This window comes from Thunnus thynnus, chromosome 10 (genome assembly GCF_963924715.1).
Source record: "Thunnus thynnus chromosome 10, fThuThy2.1, whole genome shotgun sequence".
In the NCBI taxonomy this organism is placed as follows: Eukaryota; Metazoa; Chordata; class Actinopteri; order Scombriformes; family Scombridae; genus Thunnus; species Thunnus thynnus.
Genome location: NC_089526.1, coordinates 30082077 through 30101643, shown reverse-complemented (window position 1 = coordinate 30101643; position 19567 = coordinate 30082077). Strand labels below are relative to the sequence as shown.

General features: G+C 41.3%; 1 protein-coding gene and 1 long non-coding RNA gene across 2 annotated transcripts in view; both read left to right on the top strand.

Annotated features, from left to right (window-relative positions):
- Positions 1-19567, top strand: part of LOC137191953 (uncharacterized) — a 300725-nt gene that overhangs the window by 75627 nt on the left and 205531 nt on the right. The window lies entirely within an intron of this gene.
- Positions 1-19567, top strand: part of tgfbr2b (transforming growth factor beta receptor 2b) — a 44085-nt gene that overhangs the window by 20035 nt on the left and 4483 nt on the right. The window contains exons 4-8 of the mRNA XM_067602448.1: positions 5924-6222; positions 6312-6560; positions 6680-6793; positions 7102-7239; positions 14293-14434. Of these exons, the coding sequence (XP_067458549.1) occupies positions 5924-6222; positions 6312-6560; positions 6680-6793; positions 7102-7239; positions 14293-14434 (942 nt within the window). The remainder of the gene's footprint in view (positions 1-5923; positions 6223-6311; positions 6561-6679; positions 6794-7101; positions 7240-14292; positions 14435-19567) is intronic.

Below are 19567 nucleotides of genomic sequence, written 5' to 3'. Positions count from 1 at the left end.
TGTTGGCATGACAGAGTCTCTAATGTTTATTTCACACAGTAGTTCAGACTTTGCTTCCTCATGCTGCTATTGCCTGCTTATTGTTACTGCACCTACAAAGCTGTCTGTGGTTCATGCAATTTCCAGTGATACTGCTGGGGGTATTACCATCACACTTAGTATTTTTTGAAACTTAGTCCCTGATTCCAGACAGTACAGTAGACAAATGCAAGGTTTTCATATCTAACTTGCAACCATCAATTTTGCTGGCTACATGACAACTGTTGCTGGCGCCTGGCGGTTTTTTATCAGCTGTAGCTAACTGGCTGATTAGGCTAATATTAGCTCCATATGAGTTGTTTAAAGAAAAAACACAAGTCAGCTTGAACCCTGTAAAGATGTCTTGAATACAGTATGTACTTGAGTGCTATATATATGATATTGTTTCAAAAGACTGAAGCTAAAGCTGCATGTTCCAGGAAAAAAGTCAGCATCCTTACCACTAGTCCTAATAAGTATGATAAGGATAATTATAAGATTACATTCTGATATCATCCGAACATAACCTTGTTTGACTGCTTGTTTGACAGAGCTGCTAACATTGGCCTAAACTTTGATATAGAAATACTACACAGTTGATGTGCTAGAACGGTACGTTTTTAAAACTAACTCTGCAAACATCAAGCTAGTTATGCTAACGTTTGCAGCTTTGAGATGATAACTTTTACACTTTTGTCTCATATGTTTTTGAAAAGGCTTTAAACAAGATATTCAAAATCAATCAATTAATCAAGTTTATTTGTCACATGCAATCATTCAGGCATATAAATTCCTTCAAATTGAGCAATAAAAATAGATTAAGTAAGTAAAGATTAATAATAATTAAAAAAAATAGTAATGATATATGTGTATGGGTATGATTAGAGGGGTGGGGGGGACAGTCTTAGACAGTGACCTCATTTAGGATCCTAGTGGTCTGAGGGTAGAAGCTCGTCCTGAGCCTCTCAGTGCTGGCCTGGTGTTTCCGGTGCCTTCATCCCGACCGCAGCAGGGGGAAAAGGCTATTATCCGGGTGGTTGGGATCTTTAATGATTCTCCTAGCCTTATTCTTGCAGCGCCTGGTGTAAATATCCTTTAGACAGGGTAAAGTACTGCCTATGTTCAGCCAAACAAACCACTCTTGCAGTCCCGCTCGGTGCTGTTTCCATACTAGGCAGTTATGTTCCCCGTCAGGACGTTCTTGATGGTGCAGGGTTAGAAATTCCTCAGTATTTAAGGGGATACTCAGAATTTCCTTAAGTGTCTGATGTGAAACAGTCTCCGCCTTGCCTTTCTCACCACTGAATCAGTATACAGTGCCCAGGTCAGGCCCTCAGCGATGTGGACACCAAGGTACTTGAAGCTGTCCACCCTCTCCACTGAGGACTTGTTTACAGCTTTATATTAAGGGGGGCACAGTTCCTTCCCTGCTTCTTCCCAAAGTCCACTATCAGCTCCTTAGTCTTGCTCAGGATGCTCAGGAGTAGGTTATTGTCCTGACACCAGCAGGTCAGGTCCTCTACTTCCTTTAGGTAAGCCTTTTCATTGTTATCTGTGATCAGGCCCACCACAGCTGTGTCGCCAGCAAACCTGACAATGGTGTTGGAGTCAGAAGTGGCTGAACAGTCGTGTGTACAGGGAGTACAGCAGGGGGCTCAAAACGCAGCCCTGAGGCGCTCCTGTGTTAGGGATTGAGGTAGAAGAGGTGTATCCACCTACCCTTACTACTCATGGGTCTGCCCATAAGGAAGTCAAGGATCCACATGCACAGTGAGGTGTTTAATCCCAGGTCCTTGAGCTTTGTGACAAGCCTGGAGGGATCTATGGTGTTGAACACTGAATTGTAGTCAATGAACAGCAATCTCACACAGTTTCCTTTCTTGTCCAGGTGAGATAGGGTGGTGTGGAGGATGTGTGCTATAGCGTCTTCCATTGATCATTTGGGAAGATTGACAAACTGTAGTCGGTCCAGTGTGCTGGGTAGTGAGGAGGACATGTAATCCTTTACCAGCCATTCAAAACATTTCATCACTACAGAGGTGAGTGCCCATGGACGGTAGTTGTTCAGGCTGGCTGGTAGTTTTTTTTGGGCACAGGAATGATGGTGGACTTCTTGAAGCATGTGGGTATGACAGACCGAGCCAGGGACAGGTTGAATATCACTGTGAACACTGGCGCTAGTTGGTCAGCACATAGTTTGAGGACCCGTCCACTGATACCGTCTGGTCCTGCTGCCCATGCTGTTCACATGCTTGATAGCCCTTCTGACGTCATGCTAAGAAGGGGTGATAGGTGTCAAAGTTGTACCAACCCATCCATTAACCTCTGCTTCAGCTGTTTTTCCTTGCTGGCTGCCGATGGCCTTAAAGCGAGCATAAAAGTTGTTCAACTTACTTACTTGAGACACATCAACACTTGACAAGTGGGGGGTAAGGGGAGTGGGCTTGTAATCTGACATAGCTCTTAGACCTTGCCACATGCTTCTGGGATTGCTGTCCTGAAATTGTAGTTCCACTTTCTTCCCATGGTCCCCTGTTTGCCCCCTTTACTGCCCTCCTTACATTGTAGGCTGCTACTTTGTAATTGTCCATATTTCCAGACTGCAGCTGTAAGTTGTAGGCTCTGTACTTGCCTGTGGTGGGATGTAGACCGCTGTGATAATGACTGATGTAAATTATCTTGGTAGAAAGTGCATTTGATTGACAATAACTCCAGATCAGGTGAACAGGAGCGTGATAGCACTTTACTATAACCACTGTCACACCAATCTTTATTCACCATAAAGCACACTCCTCCTCCTTTTTTCTTGCCAGAATCCTCTGTTCTGTCAGATCGATATACAGAAAAAGAGTCACCTGGTTGAATGGCGCTGTCTGGTATTCCAGGATTGGAATACCAGACAGCGATGTGAAACAAAGGACGTAACAGTAACTGATATTCCTTTGGAAACCAATGCAAACACAGAGATCGTCCAGTTTATTATCCAACACCTGTGCATTGGCTAGCAGGATGCTTGGCAGAGAAGATCCATGACACCGTGAACACAGCTGGTGTTTAATCCCTCTACGTTTTCCCCTGTGCTTCCCCCAATGTTGAGATAGATGCTTGTCTATGTGATTGCTATCATAGCTGGTCTTTATCCTCCACATTTCCCTAGATATTTACATTGTTTACTCTGATGTTTACATTTGAAAACCTCATCCAGCCAAGTAGCAAAGTCAGCATGAGCAGAAATTTCAAAGTAGTGAGTTGACCATTTCCTTATCCTGATGAGTGACGCGTAGTCATATATTATCATTGTCCAATATTGTCCAATATTATTCAGTAAAATTTCACAAAAGTGCACAAATTTAGTGGAGCTGACGAAGAGGCGACTGGAAAGGTCCCCGCCTTCTAGAAGTCAAAAGAGTTGTTGAGTATCGTTCCTACTACAGCACCATGCACATCAATATTTGGAGAAATACAAAGTTTGAAAGGCCGTGCTTAATTATGGTTGTTAAGCTCTGTTTGGACAATCACTGTTTGCAGCAGGGGTTTAGGAAACTGTCAATTGAAGTTGTTATAGTTGCTTCATTTTTGCATGTGTTCTCTGTTGCTCTAAGTACTAATTCATAAAAGATGCAGAGTGGTGAGACTTCTTCAATGGTCAGTTCCAAGCTCCTCCAGCCTGCCAATGTGGCAGCTTTGCTCAGGAGGGTATACTGTTCCCCTGAGGGACTGAGTGAGACACTCTTTGAAAAGGTGCCCAGCCAGAGCAGACCAGGCCAGGCCAGGCCAAGCCGAGGCAGACAGGCTCTCGACTGTTTTCTCACCACCGCTGGAGCTCTGAGGGTTGGCTGCCGGTCTGTCCAGGCTGGCAGTCAGAGTCAGAGGACGTAGTTAATGCTATAGCTCATGAAGCTGTAAAAGCTGCTCACACTGTTGGCAGTGTCCACTGTAGGCTTATTGGCTGAGTACTGAGTCAGCTCCCTACTGAGATCACAAACTTAAAGATACAGACCCATATGTCGTACATTTTTTAAACTCATTGTTACGATGGAAAGGACAAGATTTACAGCTCTCTGTGGAGTGGGGAACAGCATGTTGTTTTCATAGCACAGGCTTCAAGAATGACCTTCCTGTGGTGGGCTCGCTTGTGTTGGACTGTTACTGTATGAGTAGTGGGAGGAAATTGCAGTGAGCCGCTGCTGCATGCAGCACCCAAAGCACACAAATTAGACTGTGTGTCCTGCAAAGACCTGTCTTTACATCACTGGCTTCCCTTTTAGTCACTCTCATGTGGAAATAGTGGGCTGTTGCTTCTTTTTGAAGAGGTTGGATGTATCCTCAGAAATGTTTATGGGTACTAGAATAACAAACAGGGGCTTTCAAGGCAAAAATGGAATCCAGGCACTGTTTTATGTTTCTATAGATTCGATTTCTACCTTATTGCCTCTTACTGACAGTGATGAAAATCATTTCAGTGATTTAAAGATTTTCTGTGATATCCATTCAATTACATTGAATTTAAATTCTGTAATTACCTTTTTGCATAGTAGTTTTCATTGTTAGTGGCAGGGTCCACCATTCCCAATTTGGAATCAAATTGCCTTCACATTCATACAGGGTTCACAGGAATCAATGCATGTATTCCAGCGTTACTGTTTTGTCTGATTTCAGCTCCACTGTTTACTGTAGCTGTATTACACACAGCTGTATTATACACATAAGACACACATAGGAAACACAATATATTTGGCACTGAGGTTAGTGCTAATGCTGATTGTTCATCAAAATGCATCTACAAAACAAGTCATTTTCAGCATTGTTTTAGGTTTTAAATATTGCAGGGAGTAATGAAACAAGGAGCAGCAGCCACAGTACTGCAGTACTAATGTGGAAAACTGCCTGTACCGTGTGCAACATGAAATCAGATCGTGGTTGTACTAGTAGTATTAAATCGCACTTGACAACCACAGTTATTGCCAAATCAACCAGGACTGAAATCTTAAGGTTTACAGAATGAATCTTGGTAAATGTGTCACATATATCAGATTTATCCTTAGCCATATATCATACAGAGCTGCCATGTTGGATGTTTAAGTTAACCCAAAATTCTGCAACTGCAACTGCAGCTCTTTGCCTAAACTAATTACCAAAACTAACTAAACTAAACTAAAACTGATTGACCAACAAAAACAAACAAAAAGCACAGAAAATGCTCAAATGTAGATTTAGACCAACTTCTCTGGTTAACCCTAACACCTAAGTTAAGCTGCTGTCTCTGACCAACTCAACATGTCCTGCAACTGCTTTACAGTAAAGCCATAAACAGTTCTCTTTACTGGCTTTTACACTGAGGCAGCCACTTCAAATGCTTAGTTTGCATTAAGAGCCAACCAACATTCCCAGAATGACTGCTACTCTTGTTCATCAGCAGCACTTGGTCCCCACGTTGGCTGTTACAAAACCCACTCACTAAGTCAGCCCACCTTAGCTTTAGGTCTGCAGGGAAAACCCTGATATGTGAGCATAAAGCGCCTCTAGCCAAAGAAAAAGGCATGAGAGAAAACCATTATGACTCATGTTTGCAGTGTTCACCACAATAGCACATGCTGCATTATAAACCTATTCAGAGCTGACATTTAACATTCAGTTCAAAGTTAGTCTTAATGTCACTAAGAACCCACAAGTACTTTAGCTCTTACATGGGGAAATTTTATAACTTGCTAGTACCTAAATATAATTCTGGCATGTCATGAATGGTGGGTTGGATTTGCCCTCTGCTACATCGTGTTTGTGGATATGTGTTGATCCAGTTTATTCCAAATCATCAATCCAGTATTGTCCTCTCATTTGCCTCTTTATGAGCCTCTTGATACTTTGACACCTTTTTACTTATCTCATCTTCTTTCCTCTTTGCCAGTTGTGGATCCAACTCCAGACAATCCGTTGGTGTCGGTGATCCTGGTGAGCCTGCTGCCACTCCTGCTGGTGTTGATCGTGGTTGTGGGCATGTTCTACTGGTACAGAGCCCATCGGCAGCGTATGCTCAACCAAGAATGGGAGAGCAGCATTAAGAAGCGCAAGTCAAAAGCCGGCGGGTTGGACTGCAGTGACGCCTGCGCCATCATGATGGATGATGACAGGTCAGACAGCAGCTCGACGCACGCCAACAACCTGAACCACAACACTGAGCCGCTGCCTATAGAGCTGGATCTACTGGTACAAAGACCTAGTAGTATTTTGGAGTTGTTTTGTCAAGCTATTCTACTCTCAGCTATCCTAACGAAAATCTTTTGATTCTATCTCAGGTGGGAAAAGGTCGTTTCGCACAGGTATACAAGGCTAAGCTGAAGCAGACCACATCAGATCAGTTTGAAACAGTGGCTGTGAAGATCTTCCCCTATGAGGAGTACGCCTCCTGGAAGAACGAGAAGGACATCTTCTCTAATACAGACCTCCGACATGAGAACATCCTCCACTTCTTGACAGCTGAGGAGAGGAAGGTGGAGAAACAGTACTGGCTTATCACTGCCTTCCACCCCAGAGGAAACCTACAGGTTAGATGATCAGAGTAACACTGTGTATTACTCCATTTTGTAAAGTGCAATTTTCACAGTAGGAAAGTAAGTTTCAGAATTCAAAATGTTTCCAATCCCATCATCCTTCTGCCCTCCAGGAGCATCTGACACGTCATGTGATCAGCTGGGAGGAGCTGCAGGTGCTGGGCAGCTCTCTGGCCCGAGGTGTCGCTCATCTCCATAGTGACCGCCTCCCCTGTGGACGGCCTAAGGTAGGACTGTGTGAATATCTGTGTGCTCTCCACGTCTGTCTATGGAACTGTCATTGTCCGATATAATATCATTGATTTATATGCCGAATTGGCCCAAACATAAGACAACCCTACTTATAAGACAGAAAATCAAAAAAGACATTTATTTCAGATTTGAATATCTCATAACACACACTATTTGTATGCACTTGCAACTTAATTTTTTCTCTCTTAAATTTTCATGTCTACCATTACCACTTAAGTGTTTTTTATTTTCAAAGTGACACTAGTTAGCACCTCTGACGCCTTTACTTTGATTGTGCCTGAAGGTGCCCATAGTCCACCGAGACCTGAAGAGCTCCAATATCCTGGTGAAGAACGACCTGTCGTGCTGCCTGTGTGACTTTGGGCTTGGACTCCGTCTGGACAGCACCCTGTCTGTGGATGACCTCGCCAACAGTGGACAGGTCAGATGACAAGTTTTAAATCGCTTTGTTTTTATCACAAGGCTTAATAAGTCTCATATACAAATATGACTACTGTTATGAAGATGCGTAGTGGGACCAGACCTGCCAACACTCCTGTTTTTCTAGGCCATCCTGTAATCTGCCTGGCCCTCAAACTTTATTATGAATAATTGTCGTATCCATAAGTTTTGTATGTTTGTCTGACATTACCGAAGTTGCTGGATCATCTATGAAACACAATCTACACACACAATCCATACACTACATACGATTCAATGGGTGTGTGCACAGCTGCTCTTTGCATAGGCAGGCGGGCCAGCTAACTCAGCTGTTGTCAAAATGTCAGGGCAGGACAGCATTCCACCTAAAAACTCCAGATACTCATACTCACTTACAAGCAAACATGCATATTTACAAGCATACAACAACACACACAAAACCTCAGAAGCAAATGCATAGACACACTTATTAATGTTACATTCATAGGATGATAAATGTTATTATAAATTATTATGTGTTTTGCACCACAGTATTAAACTGCAGTGATTTTGTGATAAATTGCCAAAAAAAACCTTGCGTATTTTGAAACCTAAATGTTGGCAGGTATGAGTGGGACAGCTCCCTGTAAATCTCTGCTAACAGTGGTTACCAACCTAAATACTACTGTCAGGTGTTGAATATGTTGCTACAAGCTGCAGCTTTTGTAGGGAAATCGTATCATCTGCTGTTATGGTAACTCTCTCTGTTTGTCATCAAATCCCTGCATTAGAACAGCTTTGGTCTGGTTTTTGATGAGGTATGATCTAGTTGTGTTTGTTTTGCCTTCTTACATCAAACTCCCTCTGTTGTGAGTGTGTTTTGTTGGGATACATCTCGTTTGCTGACACAAGGAATCTGACAGAGACAGACAGACAATCAAGGGATAAAGGGAGAGGCTTTGTTGTGACATGCAGACTCCTCAAGGCAGCTCTTAGCTCACTCTCAGTCTGTGTGACTTTGTCCTTTGTTCATGATTTATGATTCACTGGCTGGAAATGCAACAGTGACAGGTGAGAGGGTGTTGACTAACTTGCTAAACAGACACTTGTGACCCCTCTGCCACCCTCTACTCAAACCTCCACACATACAGTACATGCAAACACAGAGGAAACCTGGCTGTGACTCTTGCACATCAACTACTGCCGTCTCTCAGTCTTTTGTGGTTAACAGTGCAATACTCTACATTTGTTCCTGTGCTATTTGCAGCATCATTTTATCCATTCAAATGTTCAAATCATGATCCTTTCCTGTCATATGTTTTCCCTTCACAATTGGAAGCTGGAAATTCCCAGCTTGCAGGTTGTAATTATAACCTCTGTGTGTGTTCAAGCGGTCCAGCTCGGGAAAATGTGTGTAGAAACACGGAAAGCCACAAAATTTTCATTGCCCTGTATAAAAATTGTGTTCCGCATGCAACAGCAGGTATTATGTCAAAAAATACTCTGCAAAAATAGCAAGCAATCTTGTTCAACTTTGTGTTTAACCATATACCACAAAAGTATTTTGATGGATTTAAAGTTGTGCAATGTTGACAACCAAACTTAAGAGTTGTTTGATGGTTTTGAAAGAAGTGGTAAAAGTAATACTGTTTAGCGTTTACAATGTTTTAGTTTCCTCGTTTTCTAATTCTGACATGAGAGACCATGACTTCCTTCACTTCACTCCAAAAACTGTCCCCCATGCAACAGCAGATATTATGTCAATAAGATTTTTCAAACATAGGCAGCTAGCTTTTTCCACTCCCTGTGTTTATCAGTATACCACAAAGGTATCTTGATAGATCTGAGGTCATACAATGCTGAAAACCAACAGTTAAGAATTATGCTGTGCAGCATTTACAATGTTTTAATTACATACTGACATTACATTCTGGCATGAGAAACCATGAGGTCACAGTTTCCCTGAAAGTAAAATGCTGATGAATGGTAGCATCAGTTATGCAGATGAAGAGTGATTCATGCAAACATTGCTTAGTGAAAGGTCAAAGCTGTTCTCAATGTTGTGCCACAGCATCAGCTGTTTCCTACCATGCAGTACTACAGCTTGGTACATGGAAACTAGCAAGAAGAGTCTGATGACCTCAGATCATCCGTCCATCCATTAGCTATAGCCACTTGTCCTTTAGAGGTTCACAAGGGGCTGAAGCTGATCCCAGCTGACACTGGGTGAGAGGCGGGGTACACCCTGGACAGATCGCCAGTCAATCACAAGACTGACACATGGAGTCAGATAACCATTCACACTCACAATCACACCTACAGGCAATTGAGAGTCACCAATCAACTCAAACAGCATTTTGGTGCGTGGGAGAAGGGAGGAGGTTGGCAGAACCTTTTTAATCTTCAGACTTGACTCGACAAAATCAAAAAACGTGACTTTAACACCAGTGACTCGAGACTTCACATGGAATGTCTTGACATCCTCCCCAAGCTCAAAGTAGGGGCCAGTGTGTGATTATAATACAAATAAAATATTGAAATATTGATATAAATAAATATTGTCAGTTTACAGAAGATACATGTATGAGTGTTACATCTACTTTATTGCAACCAACCAAAGGAAACTGGACGTTGGCCAACACAATAAAAACAACTTCCTAATTTCCATTGTGACTAACAGGCCAACAAAAACAAAGACATAAAACCCACTACAGCGATTGTTAACCTCAGTTGTTAAAGGTACAGAGGACAGAAATAACCACCATGAGCATCATCACATCATCAAAATTGCAGTGAATTGCTGTTAAATGTTGTAAAATGATGCACCTCATGCAAGAACATTTTTGTATTCTTTTCCTTAATCTCTCTAACTTTTTTTCTCAGAGGTTGTCGTGTATCATTTCTTTCAACGTGATGAATACCACTCATCAAGGGCATAACCATGGTATAAAGAATGAGGGGTCCAAATTAGAGCCCTTCTCCAGAATGATTTTTTAAAGTGCATTTCCCACAATTTCTATGATATTTATATATGAAAATTTGTACATTTAGAACACAGTTTTGAGGACTACGTTGACCGTTTGAATTCACATTTAAAGGAATAGTCTGTGATTTCTCTGAGATAGTGGCTGCCCCTCCACTTTTTTGTTTTGGTCAATTGCTTTCTGTTTACTGTTTACTTTAACTCACCAACCAATTAAAATTATATCTTTTCCAGTAGTAGAGAATAGTATAGCTTCCAATGGGGAAAAATCACATACCTAAAGCATGTTTATGTAAATATTGTGATTAGAACGACAACTAATGCTGTACTTGAACAAGTGGCAGATTAGCCCTTTAACAAGTAAATGTGCTATGGTCTTTTAAGTCCAAGTTAATTTCTCATTTGATCTTCTGTATCTCCTGAACATGTTCCTGTCTGGCCACTGCTTTCAGCAGGCCTCTCCCTCTCCCTCTCTTTGTGCTGCATGTATTGTGACCAGATATAATTATTTTACCAGAAGAACAATGACTGACCTTGATGATCATTTTAATTTGATACATCGAACATTCTGCTTGTATTACTAGTCTTATTTGCTTCAATGTTATCATGCTGTTTAGCTAGCTATATAGTAAGTGTATAAAGAAAAGCGTACAACGCACAGTAGCAACAGTTACCTGACGCGTTAGCTATTGTCTTATCTACTAAGCTAACATTACCTATTTAGGTATCTAGTGATTAACTGTCTGAAAAAAACTTATGTCCGGTCGCCGGTCCTGCTCTCTCACGGTATTTCCTCCATTTGTTCACCTCCACTGACCAAAAAACCCATCAGATTACCATCACAGCACAGAACGATGTGAGCGGATTAGAATGTTAGGAGACCTGATTCTTAGCTTCATTAGCAAACATTAATAGCAAGAACAACATGCTAAATCAGACAACCGAGTTGTGTGTGCAAGATAACCATGGACGCAACGGAGTGTACAGTTTGGGGGGGAGGGGGGGCACTCATGTTTTCCTTAACAAATGGAAAAAAATTGAAAATAAATAGGAAATAACAAGATACAGATCCATTGACAGGGTTCATAAAAGGAGGACATATTTAACATAATTCTATTGTTTATTGGGGGTGACAAATTGGTGTTTTCTTAGTATTGGGGGGGACATGACCTCCCCCCAAAGAATGCATGGTTATGCCCATGCCACCTGTTCATTAGGAGGTGAACATTTGTGAGATTTCATCATTAGCATAATAGAAGCCCCTAAAATTGCCATATAATGCTACTTGTTCTGCTCCAATTCTGGTCAAATTTCATTCCCAAAAATGTTACCAAAGAGTAAAAAGAATTTCACACTTTGGAACTGCAAGTTCTGCTTTGAAAACATTAATAGTAAAGGGTCAACAATGTGTCATCAGAGCAGCGCTGTACTGTGACAGAAATAAAGTGGGAATGGTTTAACATGAAGTTCGATGCTAAAAAAACAAACATCTTTCTAAAGCAAATTGGTCCGTGACTAATATGGGAGGTGGTCAAGTCATGTGGCAGTCACAGGAGAGATAATATTATAGTCTACAATAGTTCTTACATGATGCCCAATGACTTTGTGTCACCTCTGGTTGCAAGTGTAGAACTCCCTTCACTCTATTCAGATTTTACAAGGTGCTGATCTGGATGGCACAAACACTGCAACACAACGAAATTGAAACTATTATCATGCAAACTGTAGATGTCATGTAAAAAAAAAAAAACAAAGACATAAAACCCACTACAGCGATTGTTAACCTTAGCTGTTACAGGTACAGAGGACAGAAATAACCACCATGAGCATCATCTCATGATCAAAATTGCAGTGAATTGCTGTTAAATGTTGTAAAATGATGCACCTCATGCAAGAACATTTTTGTATTCTTTTCCTTAATCTCTCTAACTTTTTTTCTCAGAGGTTGTCGTGTATCATTTCTTTCAACGTGATGAATACCACTCATCAAGGGCATAACCATGGTATAAAGAATGAGGGGTCCAAATTAGAGCCCTTCTCCAGAATGATTTTTTAAAGTGCATTTCCCACAATTTCTATGATATTTATATATGAAAATTTGTACATTTAGAACACAGTTTTGAGGACTACGTTGACCATTTGAATTCACATTTAAAGGAATAGTCTGTGATTTCTCTGAGATAGTGGCTGCCCCTCCACTTTTTTGTTTTGGTCAATTGCTTTATGTTTACTGTTTACTTTAACTCACCAACCAATTAAAATTATATCTTTTCCAGTAGTAGAGAATAGTGTAGCTTCCAATGGGGAAAAATCACATACCTAAAGCATGTTTATGTAAATATTGTGATTAGAATGACAACTAATGCTGTACTTGAACAAGTGGCAGATTAGCCCTTTAACAAGTAAATGTGCTATGGTCTTTTAAGTCCAAGTTAATTTCTCATTTGATCTTCTGTATCTCCTGAACATGTTCCTGTCTGGCCACTGCTTTCAGCAGGCCTCTCCCTCTCCCTGTCTCTTTGTGCTGCCTGTATTGTGACCAGATATGATTATTTTACCAGAAGAACAATGACTGACCTTGATGATCATTTTAATTTGATACATCGAACATTCTGCTTGTATTACTAGTCTTATTTGCTTCAATGTTATCATGCTGTTTAGCTAGCTATATAGTAAGTGTATAAAGAAAAGCGTACAACACACAGTAGCAACAGTTACCTGACGCGTTAGCTATTGTCTTATCTACTAAGCTAACATTACCTATTTAGGTATCTAGTGATTAACTGTCTGAAAAAAACATATGTCCGGTTGCCGGTCCTGCTCTCTCACGGTATTTCCTCCATTTGTTCACCTCCACTGACTAAAAAAACCCATCAGATTACCATCACAGCACAGAATGACGTGAGCGGATTAGAATGTTAGGAGACCTGATTCTTAGCTTCTTTAGCGAACATTAATAGCAAGAACAACATGCTAAATCAGACAACCGAGTTGTGTGTGCAAGATAACCATGGACGCAACGGAGTGTACAGTTAACAAATGGAAAAAAATTGAAAATAAATAGGAAATAACAAGATACAGATCCATTGACGGGGTTCATAAAAGGAGGACATATTTAACATAATTCTATTGTTTATTGGGGGTGACAAATTGGTGTTTTCTCAGTATTGGGGGGACATGACCTCCCCCCAAAGAATGCATGGTTATGCCCATGCCACCTGTTCAATAGGAGGTGAACATTTGTGAGATTTCATCATTAGCATAACAGAAGCCCCTAAAATTGCCATATAATGCTACTTGTTCTGCTCCAATTCTGGTCAAATTTCATTCCCAAAAATGTTACCAAAGAGTAAAAAGAATTTCACACTTTGGAACTGCAAGTTCTGCTTTGAAAACATTAATAGTAAAGGGTCAACAATGTGTCATCAGAGCAGCGCTGTACTGTGACAGAAATAAAGTGGGAATGGTTTAACATGAAGTTCGATGCTAAAAAAACAAACATCTTTCTAAAGCAAATTGGTCCGTGACTAATATGGGAGGTGGTCAAGTCATGTGGCAGTCACAGGAGAGATAATATTATAGTCTACAATAGTTCTTACATGATGCCCAATGACTTTGTGTCACCTCTGGTTGCAAGTGTAGAACTCCCTTCACTCTATTCAGATTTTACAAGGTGCTGATCTGGATGGCACAAACACTGCAACACAACAAAATTGAAACTATTATCATGCAAACTGTAGATGTTATGTTAGAAAATAAGCTCAAGTGCAACTGCAGCATTGTCAAAGAGTTGAATGACTTGAAAAGAAAACATGTCACCAGTGTAGTCTTGTATCTTGTCCAATATCTCATCCAATAATAAATGAAGCCAGGAAGTGAGTCACATTTATTGTCACTGAACCCAACCGGCTGTTGCTGCAAGAACACTATAAATCAAAAGCCAGACAGAGAAAAAAGTCAACATGTGACATGCTGTTGATCCTGTATTTTTTTCTGTCTATCTAATTAGGCAAAGGGAACATTAAGTGCAATATGCTCAGTGAATGTATTAGTACTTGTGTGTTAACCCTTCCTCCTGTCTCTGTACCGCAGGTGGGCACGGCACGTTATATGGCTCCGGAGGTGCTGGAGGCCCGGCTCAATCTGGAGAACATCGAGTCCTTCAAACAGACTGACATTTACTCCATGGCTCTGGTGCTGTGGGAGATGACGTCGAGGTGTGAAGCTATCGGAGGTCAGCACACCCACACGTGCACGCACCACAAACACACACGTGTTCAGTGCACTCACACACAGGACAAAATGAATCTTGCAGGCATCACTGAGATGACGCAACAGTGACAACACGTCACAGGTTTGGGGTTAGCACACGATAACAATCTCAGCAGGCGGGGCGATTCACTGGAAGTGATTTCATGTTGTAGAGGGGATATTTTTGTCACATAATGAAGGTGTGTGTCAGGTATCACCTACATATCTGTGCTCACATGTAGCAATGGAGGCAGTTTGTGTAACATCTGTAATGTGATAAACATGACTGCTCGGCCTCAGCTGCTGTTGATCTTTTCTGTTGATGATTCATTTTAATACTTAACTTGAGTTAGTGTAGGACGTTTCCTTATAAAGAAATATTTTCACATTCACATTTTACTCAAGTCAAGTGTGAGAGTACTTCTCCCACTGCTGACATGTAGTGTGTACCGACTGTCTGTGCGTGTGTTTGTGACCTAGAAAGTGCAGGCAGTGGGCTCAGGCCTACTGTTTCCTGTTATGCAGTGACTAAGGGTTTGTGTGTCAACAGGGAGGCTGATGGTCTTGTCTGTCGGACTGCACCTCGACCTCAGCTCCAGGTCTGCAGCAGGAATCTGTGGAATGTTTGATATGTGAGGGAGACAATCTAAACTCTGCTGTTGCCCTTCTTTGGGCAGGAAATCAGGGAGAGAGTGGATACTGTACCTGTTTCAGCTATGTGTGTGTGTGTGTGTGTGTTTGTATGTGTGTGTGTGTGTGTGTGACTGTCTATGCTCATGAGGCTTTAATGTCTTCACAAGAATTTAGTAAGGGGATTTTTCAAATGGAATTGTGTGTGTGTGTGTGGGGGGGGGGGGGGGTGGGTGGGTGGGTGTGGGTGTGTTTCTGAGCATGTATGTGTTTGTACCTAAGTAGTTCTAATATTGGCATCAAAGTTTAATTGTTATCAGAGTCCTACATTTTTCTGTGTCTGTGCTCCACTAATCCTAAATTTAATCATCACAACTACATGCTTAACCCAACTCCCCCAAGTATAAATAAATTGAACTAACACAAAGTTACTACTAATTACTTTGAATGCAGATTAAACGCAGTTTTGCCAGAAGTGTAATGCTGGACGAATTAGGTTTTGTCTCACCATAAAATTAACATATTTGGCTAGTTTCAAAAACACTGATACTGATCATATGAGTAAAATGTACAGAGACAATGTGCGTAATCTTTTTCCCGACAAAATATTCGATCTTGCAGTCTGCTAGTTGAAACTACAGCATTATTAAACTTTTTAGGTTATGTGTAGACACTAGCAGCTCTTAAGGTTAGGGAAAGGTCGTGGTTTTGGTTTAATACAGAAATAAGTCTGCAGTGACTTGAAGCACAACATGTTCATTAACATTTACGTGAAACCACAATCTTTCACTAACCTTAACCAAAGTGATTTTTTTTGCCTAAACCTGAACACATGCAGGACTCAGGATGCAAACCCGAGTCCTGCATTTTGTACGTTCCCCATCCACCCCGACCTCCCTCCTCCGACTTCAGAGCGATATATAAATGTAGCGCTTTATTCATTTGAAAAAATATTAACTGTGAACTTAATCCAGATAGCGATTAACATTTGCCAAAGTAATTGGGGAAAAAAATTTAGTAGTATACAAATGTACTTTCTAGGAGACAGGATTGACAAAAAGTGAAAAGATCAGCCATGAAGAGGAGACTTCAGTAGCCTGTTAGCCAAATTCATCTTCTAAAGTTTTAGTATTTTATTGTTCAAAATGCCACAGAAAAGCAGAGGTATATGTACTTGTGATATAAGTTTGTTGTTGGGACAAAATACTGGCCACTAACTTACATGTGACTACCAGAACAAAGATACTGACTTGAACTGAGACTGCTGAAGACTCATAAGTTTGAATACATTTTTATATATTTTTTACATTGCGGTAGTCTAGCAGTATGTCTAGCAGATAGTCCTAAAAATCTAAACCCATCTCTCAACTCTAAAACCAAGTCTTAACCCTCAAACAAAACTTTGAACTGGACAAAATGTCCCCAGTTTCCAAAAATGTACTCAGTCTTCTCTCTCAAATTGGACCTCACAAAGATAGAAGTACACACGCACAAATGATCTCTCATGAGAGTAGAGAGGGAGTCTCTCCGGTCCACCTCCTTCCCTCAGTCTAGTGGGCTTTTCTAGACAGTCTGAGACATTTAGAGCTAGACAGTCACATTCCGACATGTGTGTGTTTGTCTGTGTGTGTGTGTGTGTGTGTGTGTGTGTGTTTATTTCAGAGAGCGAGGTGCATTGAGCCATCGTGGTATGCCCTCATCTAGCTCTGTTTCTATGTCTCAATCTGTGATTGTGTGTATGTGTGTGTGTCCTCTGTCGCCACCCCAACAACAAGAGACAGAATGGTGGATAGAAATACTACCCTGCACTGGCATTGTTGTTGTGGTCAGTTATAGTACATTCTCCCTGAGCATTTTATTTACATATCCTGAATTAGCCTGCAGGGCGCGGCAGGGCCTGTATGTTCTGTCTGAGCTGAGGGTTATGCAGGGTAATGGAGCGGGACGAAGAGTTTGTACTGTGCCAAGCAAAAGGCCTGCGGTCTACGAAGGGAGACACCCACTGGCAACAGCTGGTGAGGGGATGATCGTTATACAGTACCCCGCTGGTGTAAAGGCTGCGAGATAGAGGACACCTCAGGGGCTAAAGGAACAATTTGACATTCTGAAGATCTATACCACACTCAAGTGGGAAACAATTATCTTAGTTTAGCATAAAGACTGGAAGCAGGGGGAAACAGCTGGCCTGGCTCTGTCAAAAGTTTAAAAAAATAAGCCTACCAGCACCTCTAAAGATTATCAATTAACAAGTTGTATTACATTATACATATGCTATAATCTATATATTTTTTAGTAATAGATAAAATGACTATGTCTAATGTGAACCCACAGAGCTTTATAGTGTCTTTCAGTTAATTGTTCACTCTCACTGCTCTCATAGTTTCTTTTTCAACCACAGCAGGCAGATGTTTTCAGACAATATACTTGGTCATGAACATATTAGATCATACAGCACAAACTGAAATATAAAAACAACAATTTGTAGTAGAAATCATATCCTGTAACTATTTCTTGGTGAAGTGCTGGGCAGAAAGAAAAACTAGAGTAAGAGCATAAAACTCAACAAATGAGATACAATGTGTTAACTAGTAAGCTTTAGAGGTCTTCATAGCTGTATTATTGAACTTTGTAGCCAGTGTTTGGTTTGTCCGCTCTGGGCTACTGTAGAAACATGGCAGAGCAACACAGTGGGCTTTGTGGAAGAGGACCCGCTCCCTATGTAGGTATAAAGGGCTCATTCTAAGATAACAGAAACAAAAGGATTCTTAGTTTCAGGTGATTAAAACACACTAATTAAAACATACTTATGAATATTACATTCCATTTCTGCCAAGTCTATTTCGTTAGATGCCACTAAATACTACACACTGCACCTTTAAGGTGTTGGGGAATGAGGTTTACTCACTGCACGGCACTATACACGCTGGCTGCTGTTACATAAGCATGCAGATACCAGGCATAATAACTGATTACGTAGCACCTCACCAAGTTCCAAGATCATGCGCAAAAGAGTGAAAGGAGTGGAGTCAATCATGTTCAGCGTCATAAATGAACCTGCCATGACCAGTTTTTTAACAAGCGACTGCACTGAGTCATTTTTAGGCAGGGGCACGGATATAACTACATTCACCTGCTTGCAGCAAAGGCGTTCCCCCCTCTTATTTTAGTCTTTCAAAGCCCCGTCAAAACACCACTAGCAGTGCTGTCATTAAACTTTCACAGCCCCCTAATGTGTTAGCCACAAACCTGCCGCAGGAATTCAGCCCACAACTTTCTCTGGAGATGGGCGGATGCTTTGTTTGGATGGAGAGAAGATCTTGTTTTGATAAAAGAGTGGGGTTCATTAGAGGTTATGCAGGTTCGTTTTACATGTAGGACATAGTTTGTTCTGCATCAGTGTGGGATCAGTCTCATGTTTAACGCCTGTTGAGAGTCTAAGGTCTCTTGAACACCAAACATGGAGCTGTGTTTCTTTCAAGATAGCAGATCCCAGACAGCGTAGCCAGCCACAGAGGTTTCTGCTAACCTCCAGGCCACAAAGGTTTCAGACAGATAATCTGAAAAGGAAACTGTCGTAAACCACTTTCCGCCCCTTAGATTGGATATACCAGGGTTTTAACTACGGGCCCCAGACAGCGAGGGAAAAGTGAGACTGAGGCTCTGGTTGCACTCTCTTGTGAAATCTGTTCTCAAACCACAGATGAAATTCTTCTCATAGCTTTGAAATGTCCAGAACTCCTTAAGAGAAGCAGGCCGCACCTCTCAGACTGCAATGATAGTCAGTGTGTCTGTTCTCATTTATAATGCCCCAGATATCATTCATACAGACATGAGGACAAGTGTGTAATAGCCAAATCAATCAGAGCATGAAATGAGATTTTTACACTCCATCATGTCTTGATGTTTAAGAAGTGCTCCACCTCTTTTTATTTCTGTTTTCGACTTTCTCATTTTAGGTCAGCCCTCTGCTGTTCTGTGTTTCAGCTGTATGGAGTCCAGGAAAGTGTGTGGTATTTATACCAGCTCCGCAGCAGGAGATCTAAACAGCAGAGAACAGAGCACAATACTAGCCCTGGCATAAATAACCTCCAGGGGAATGGGCCGGGCTCAGCTCGGTCCTGTTTTAAAATACTAAAAACGGGGGAAGTTCCACATGTCAAAAACAGGAAGTGTGGGCCTGTAGAGTCAGCTTCTCTGTGCAGCCCCGATCCCGGCCTTCCAACTTCCTGTCCGGGGGTTCCACTCCAACCTTCTCACTTCCTGTGTTTGAAGACATAGCGGCAGAGACCACAGGGGCGTGGTTTATATGAAACTATTGCAGCTTTTCCTAGAGTTCATCATACCATCTTAATGCTAATTGACATGAACAACATATGATATTTGCACTTGCAAAAGCAGATTATGTTATGTACGAGGTCCATTTAGTAGCAGTTTTGGAGCTTTTGATCGTATCACATGATATTCATCAGTAGGTAGAGTCATGGAA